Source organism: Salmo salar, unplaced genomic scaffold (genome assembly GCF_965601325.2).
Source record: "Salmo salar unplaced genomic scaffold, fSalSal1 ptg000432l, whole genome shotgun sequence".
Classification (NCBI taxonomy): Eukaryota; Metazoa; Chordata; class Actinopteri; order Salmoniformes; family Salmonidae; genus Salmo; species Salmo salar.
The window spans coordinates 481,222-489,242 of NW_027675387.1; the positions used below are offsets into that span (position 1 = coordinate 481,222).

At 41.8% G+C, this 8,021-nt stretch overlaps 1 protein-coding gene across 1 annotated transcript; it reads left to right on the plus strand.

The window, feature by feature from the left end:
* Nucleotides 1-2,957: 2,957 nt before the first annotated feature.
* Nucleotides 2,958-5,920, plus strand: LOC123732139 (haptoglobin-like). Its single transcript, XM_082971897.1, has 4 exons — nt 2,958-3,094; nt 3,423-3,535; nt 4,702-4,970; nt 5,156-5,920. Exons 1-4 carry the CDS (start codon nt 3,090-3,092, stop codon nt 5,717-5,719), a joined length of 951 nt encoding a protein of 316 aa, XP_082828023.1. The 5' UTR covers nt 2,958-3,089; the 3' UTR covers nt 5,720-5,920.
* The last annotated feature ends 2,101 nt before the right edge of the window (nt 5,921-8,021 follow it).

Sequence of the window (8,021 nt, forward strand, 5' to 3'; positions counted from 1 at the left end):
TATCAACATAAGGCCACTCAGAAAGGAAGGCCGCTCAGCAAGGAAGAAGCCACTGTCCAAAACCACCATAAAAAAAGCCAGACTACAGTTTGCAACTGCACATGGGGACAAAGATCATACTTTTTGGAGAAATGTCCTCTGATCTGATGAAACAAAAATAGAACTGTTTGGCCATAATGACCATCGTTCTGTTTGGAGGAAAAAGTGGGAGGCTTGCAAGCCGAAGAACACCATCCCAACCGTGAAGCACGGGGGTGGCAGCATCATGTTGTGGGGGTGCTTTGCTGCAGGAGGGACTGGTGCACTTCACAAAATAGATGGCATCATGAGGTAGGAAAATTATGTGGACATATTGAAGCAACATCTCAAGACATCAGTCAGGAAGTTAAAGCTTGGTCTCAAATGGGTCTTCCAAATGGACAATGACCCCAAACATACTTCCAATGTTGTGGCAAAATGGCTTAAGGACAACAAAGTTAATGTATTGGAGTGGCGATCACAAAGCCCTGACCTCAATCCGATAGAAAATCTGTGGGCAGAACTGAAAAAGCGTGTGTGTGCAAGGAGGCCTACAAATCTGACTCAGTTACACCAGCTCTGCCAGGAGGAATGGGCCAAAATTCACCCAACATATTGTGGGAAGCTTGAGGAAGGCTACCCAAAACCTTTGACCCAAGTTAAACAATTTAAAGGCAATGCTACCAAATACTAATTGAGTGTATGCAAACTTCTGACCCACTGGGAATGCGATGAAAGAAATAAAAGCTGAAATAAATTATTCTCCCTACTATCTTTCTGACATTTCACAGTCTTAAAATAAAGTGGTGATCCTAACTGACCTAAGACAGGGAACTTTTACTAGAATTAAATGTCAGGAATTGTGAAAAACTGAGTTTAAATGTATTTGGGTAAGGTGTATGTAAACCTCCGACTTCAACGGTATATCTCCCTGACTAACTTCAAGCATCAGCTATCTGAGCAGCTTACCGATCATTGCAGCTGTACACAGCCCATCTGTAAATAGCCCATCCAACTACCTACAAATCAAATCAAATCAAATGTATTTATATAGCCCTTCGTACATCAGCTGAAATCTCAAAGTGCTGTACAGAAACCCAGCCTAAAACCCCAAACAGCAAGCAATGCATGTGAAAGAAGCACGGTGGCTAGGAAAAACTCCCTAGGAAAAACTCCCTAGAAAGGCCAAAAACCTAGGAAGAAACCTAGAGAGGAACCAGGATATGAGGGGTGGCCAGTCCTCTTCTGGCTGTGCCGGGTGGATATTATAACAGAACATGGTCAAGATGTTAAAATGTTCATAAATGACCAGCATGGTCAGATAATAATAATCATTGTAGTTGTCGAGGGTGCAACAAGTACGTCCGGTGAACAGGTCAGGGTTCCGTAGCCGCAGGCAGAACAGTTGAAACTGGAGCAGCAGCATGGCCAGGTGGACTGGGGACAGCAAGGAGTCATCATGCCAGGTAGTCCTGAGGCATGGTCCTAGGGCTCAGGTCCTCCGAGAGAAAGAAAGAAAGAGAGAAAGAGAGAATTAGAGAGAGCATATTTACATTCACACAGGACACCGGATAAGACAAGAGAAATACTCCAGATGTAACAGACTGACCCTAGCCCCCCGACACATAAACTACTGCAGCATAAATACTGGAGGCTGAGACAGGAGGGATCAGAAGACACTGTGGCCCCATCCAATGATACCCCCGGACAGGGCCAAACAGGCAGGATATAACCCCACCCACTTTGCCAAAGCACAGCCCCCACACCACTAGAGGGATGTCTACAACCACCAACTCACCGAAGACAAGGCCGAGTATAGCCCACAAAGATCTCCGCCATGGCACAACCCAAGGGGGGGGGCGCCAACCCATCCCCATATTGTTTTATTTACTTTTTTTGTTCTTTTGCACACCAGTATTTCTACTTGCACATCATCATCTGCACATCTATCACTCCAGTGTTAATAACACTGGATTTTTTTATTGTGTTATTGACTGTACTTCTGTTTATTCCATGTGTAACTCTGTGTTGTTGTTTGTGTCGAACTGCTTTGCTTTATCTTGGCCAGGTCGCAGTTGTAAATGAGAACTTGTTCTCAACTAGCCTACCTGGTTAAATAAAGGACTTGTTCTCAACTGGCCCACCTGGTTAAATAAAGGACTTGTTCTCAACTGGCCTACCTGGTTAAATAAAGGTGAAATAAATGTTTTTGTTTATAAAAAAAAAATGTCTGACATCAATGTGTGAGCAACTACAATAATTGAATATGGTCAATTTCAAACATTTGTATATAACATAAACATACTGTTGACATGTAGGCTATGGTGTAATGGAATGGTTTGCCTTGTGTGGTAGGTTTTGTGGGTTTTGACACTCTTATGTAGGTGTTATAACCAGCCATAAAATAACTCAATATATGTCACAACAGGTCCAAATATGTGTCATAACAGTGTTATGACCATATTATAACAGGCTATGACAAGTTATGTCAGCTGTTATGACATATTATGACATGGTTATGACTGTGTCATAATGTTTTATGACGCTGGATGTCAAGTACAGTGTTACCAAAGTGAGTCGTAAACAGCAAATGTGAGTCAACAACAAACAACAACAACTATGACGGTATCACATTTTTTAAATAACACACTCTGATGCGGCATTTATATGCACCTCATTTACTTTCAATAAACCAAATTGACGCACAAATTATAGATGTGCTGTGTCCTGTTCTGATTTCATAATTCATACCCTATGAAATGATTTATCCCTCAGATGGTCTTCTCTGATACTAGTTGGCTGTGGCTGAGCTCCAGATGGGGTCAGGGTTAGGGTTTGGACACGATTCCAATAATGGGTTGGCATGAACAGAGATTTTGCAATCTCTCCGATTTTCGGGAATCAGAACTGAAGCTGTGTCCAGCAAAATTCCCAGCGGTGGGCAGACAGGGGGTGAGTTCTCTCCTCAGCAGATATAAGGCCTTGGTCCTATAACTTCTCACGGAGTACATCGTCTTTACAGAGGAGACACAGCTCAACATACAAACTGATAAACAGATATTTCCATCAAAATGTGGTATGTTATACTTTTCATATTCTTTCTTCAACAAAACCCTAGTTGCCTGGCAATTGTTGTCATTGCAGTACCAATCCAAATGAATCTCTGAAATGTCTTTGGACAATGGATCTTTGTAAAATGGCAGGGAAACACAGCTACTTAAATCTTTCAAAAAACATTCAAATTGCTTTAGCTAGAGACCTTTTCTAAATATAGGTTAACAAGCAAGCCCAGAGACTTCCTAAGTAAAGGAACCGTTAGTTGTGGTACTAGTGAGTGTTTGGGCGCTGTCTGTCAGTTGGCTCTGTGTGTGTGTACTGTACTTATGTGTTCCTTCTGTCCGCAGGTCATCCCTGGTAGTGCTCCTCGCGGCCTCCTGTGTCTGTCTGGAACAGGACAAAATCAAAATCAAAATCAAAATCAAAACCAAATCAATTGATGAGATGTCAGACAATTCAGGTAGCTATCTGTCTAACTGACACATAACCAACTCCCTGCCTTATGCCAATACGGGCTTACTTTTTCTGATTTAGATTGAAATGTCAACAAAGTGAGAGGGATGAAATGTTTTCAAACAAAAACATGTACATTTTAAAGATCATTGACAACCTTTCTTGTCCCATGTCTATGTTAAGGTGGGTGTTAGTGACACCATTGATGCAGAATATCGCCCAAAAATATTGGACTTACACATTACACGTGTGTTTTCACACGTGCAATTTGTCTATTTCCGAAACATATTATATTTGCTGGCCCATTGTGACTGGTTCGTGTAAGGATATCACTCACATTTCAATTACACTGTCACTCTCATCGGATGTTCTGAAGCCAATCTTCACTATGGATCCCCTTACGCAACTCTGAGCTGAGCAGACACAAGCTGTTCCTATTCAGCCTGTTGGAGAATACAGTAGCTGTGGCCAAAATGAGGATGTCACCATCACTTTCAAGTGAGAACCTTGTTAAGTCTCACGGCTCACAGCTATTATCCCGATTATCTTAAAAATCGATTCAGCAGCGACACACATGAGATGACAGGGATCAAAGAGAAGGCAAGCAGGGAGGAAAGGAAGGAGAGATCCTCAGTCTCAGCTTCCTCCAAGCTGGATGGTAAAATATGTCATTAGGAAAATCTACAGAGCATGAAAGCCTTGAAAAGTAAAATTCCTCAAAATCCACCTCTCATCAAACGTTTCAGGAAAATGTTTGAGAAGAGAAATGACACTAATTCCATCCTCATCTAGGTTTCTGCGTATTGTGACCTCCAAGGTAATTCTGTGAAAGCTAGCCTTGTCTGGCTCAAGTCATGACAACACTTATTTTTTTTAGATAATAGTAGATGATTAATGAATTTACTGAACTTTTGTCAGGTCAAAGCTAAAAGGTTCCAGAAAGCTACTACCAAATGTTATGTGTATTCAAGTGAATAGTGTTGATTTTAGCAAACTCAAACTCAAACTAAAACAAAGGCTGGAATTGTATTGAGGCACATTTCATTTTTCTGCAATAATCTTTTATGGTTGTGTTTGAGTTGCACAGCAGTAAGTGCTAGGTGGTGCTGAGTTGGGGATGTTTTAACCATATAGAGATTGTATAGAAATAATGTTGTTGTGTTTCTTGCCCAGACCTGCGCTTCAGGCGTATGGTTGGGGGCACCCTGGCCCCTCATGTCCCCTGGCAGGCCATGGTCTATCTGAGTAAAAACGTCATGAACGGGGGCTTCGCTGGGGGAGCTCTAATCTCTGACCGCTGGGTCCTGACCGCTGGCAGGAACTTGTTTGTCAGGAAGAGTAGGCAGGACACCCAGGGGAAAGAACCAATCATCCCCAAGGTGTACCTAGGCATCACGCGATACTCCCAAGCCAATGACTCCAAAGAAGTTGCTGTAGAAAAGGTGAGCTAGTATACCCATTACCATCTCTTTCAAACAATATACAGACAATTCAGTATTTACAGCAAGCAGAACTGCACTGGGCTCTCTCACCTACATCATCATTTTCAGTCTTATAGGTAGTTAGAGCACAAATACAGTAGATCGTCAAAAAAAAGGTCCTATGAATTATTCCCTTCCCCTTCTAGGTGGTTCTGCACCCAGGCTTCCAGAGCGTGTCAGACTGGGACAACGACCTGGCTCTGATTCAGCTGAAGGAGCCATTCACCTTGAGCGAGGCTGTGATGCCCATCCCTCTGCCTGAGAGGGGTGAGGACCTGGCTGAGGCAGCCCAGGAGAAAGGCATCATCACAGGCTGGGGTTGGGGGGTCCACTTCACCCCCGCTGAGTCACTGAAACACCTGGTATTGCCTGTGGCATCGCATAGCTTCTGTAAGGCAGAGTACAACCGTGGTGGCAGCACTCCAACCATAGACGACAACATGTTCTGTACTGGAGCCAGCAAGTACCAGGAGAATGTGTGCTTTGGGGATGCAGGCGGTGCCCTGGCAGTCCAGGACCCCAAAGACGGCAGAGTGTATGCTGCAGGGATCCTGTCCTTCGATAAGGCCTGTGCCGTGAGGAAATACGCTGTCTACATGAAGCTCTCTGCCTACATGCCTTGGATCAACAGTGTCCTCAGGGGTGACAGTGAGAAATCAGCCAGTCTCCGCTCCAGTGTAATGTCTGAGATGTTTTCGAGGCAGTTGTAGCCTCCACTCAGCACAGTTTCAGATATGAGAGCCGGGGCTCATAATCTCCATTATGCCTTTGCTAACAAAGTAATTTTCTGACTTGATCTTGTAAAACTCTCTCAAGTTTCGACTTTCATTGAGTGTGTGCCCCCGCCTGATTGAGTGTGTCTTCCGATGTTGATTTCAAAGGATTTTCAATAAATTAATCTCTCCTAAGAAGTTTGGTTTCCGATGTTTCACCTTATAACTTTTATTCACATTTTCTTCAACTCATTTTAGAATGCTGGGAAACATGTTTTAGATCATCTCTACAAGCTGGAACCTTAGAGCATGTTAGAGCCATTAAAACAAGTAGCCTACAGCTAGGACATGAGACGATTCTGAAGTTCATTTAAGTAATGGAATTATTAAGGAAAATTGTTATCTGGCCAAGGAGGATATTGTGTTGAGACCAGCAAGGGTTTTTTAGTAGATTTGTCATGAAAATCATTCAAGAAGGAAATAACTTGTTCTAAAATAGAGCTACATAAACGAGGGTCTAGAATCCCTCCCAGCAGGGGAATGGAGGTCATGTCACTCCTGGTTAGTGACTAATTTAAATACAGAAGACAAAAGGCTTGTCATCACAGCTCAACACTAGTTAATAGCTCTCTTGCTTTGGAGCAGCCTGCTGTACCACAATTTGTTCAGTTTCAACAAGAGATATCTCAGAAATGGTGCCGAAGAGTATGGCTGATGTTTTACATGCCCGTAATCAATTGTGCTATTTTGTTCATTTTTTTGTGTTGTTTGTAACTTATTTTTTAACTTATTTTGTACATAATGTTGCTGCTACCGTCTCTTACGACCGAAAATAACTTCTGGACATCAGAACTGGGATTACTCACCACGGACTGGTAGAAGCTTTTTCCTTTAATCTCTATGTACTAGGGGCTATGTGGGACGCATGCGTCCCACCCCTGGTACACCCTATCAACAACAGGTGAAATATCAAGAGCGCCAAATTTGAAAACAATTAAATGTCATAATTCAAATTTCTCAAAAATACAACTATCTTACACCCTTTGAAAGATAAACATCTCCTTAATCTAACCACGTTGTCCGATTTCAAAAAGGCTTTACGGCGAAAGCATAAAGTTAGATTATGTTAGGAGAGTACATTGACAATAGCTGTGTGTAATGTTTTGTCAATTCAAAGACAGGCATCACCAAAAGCAGAAAACCAGCTAAAATTATGCACTAACCTTTTACAATCTCCATCAGATGACACTCCTAGGACATTATGTTAGACAATACATGCATTTTTAGTTCTATCAAGTTCATATTTATATCCAAAAACAGCGTTTTACTATGGCGTTGATGTTGAGGAAATCGTTTCCCTCCAATAACCGCCAGTCAAATCAGCACGATAAATTAAATAATTACTATTCGAAAACATTGGTAAAATATTATATTGTCATTCAAAGAATTATAGATTTACATCTCTTGAACGCAACCGGATTGCCAGATTTAAAAATATCCTTACTGGGAAATCACACTTTGCAATAATCTGAGCACTGCGCCCATAAAAATACGCTTTGCGATACAGACTAACCGCCATGTTGGAGAGATCTAAAATCGAAAATACTATGTAAATAATCCATTACCTTTGATTCTCTTCATCAGATGTCACTTCCAGGAATCCCAGGTCCATAACAAATGTAGTTTTGTTCGAAAAAGCTCATAATTTATGTCCAAAAAGCTCTGTGTTGTTAGCACATGATCTAAGCCCGCCGGACTTCTCTTCATGAAAGAAGGGAGAAAAAATACTTACGTTTGTTCAAACATGTCGAACGTTGTATAGCATAAATCATTAGTGCCTTTTTTAACCAGAACATGAATAATATTCAAGGCGGACGATTGCATTCTCTTTTAAAACGTATTGGAACGAGAGTACCCAACATGAACTCGCGCGCCAGAGTCTAATCGGCCATCACCGTTCCAAGGCTCTTGTTCGGTCAGATCTCACAGTATAAGACTCAAAACACTTTGTAAAGACTGGTGACATCTAGTGGAAGCCATAGGAAGTGCTCAACGATTAATAAGCCCCTGTGTGTTTCAATGGCATAGGCTTAAAGGTAATTCAACACATCAGGTATCCACTTCCGGTCAGAATTTGTCTCAGGGTTTTGACTGCCATATGAGTTCTGTTATACTTACAGACACCATTCAAACAGTTTTAGAAAATTCAGTGTTTTCTATCCAAACCTGAACAATAATATGCATATTCTAGCTTCTGAGTTGGTGTAGGAGGCAGTTAAAAATGGGCACATATTTTTTT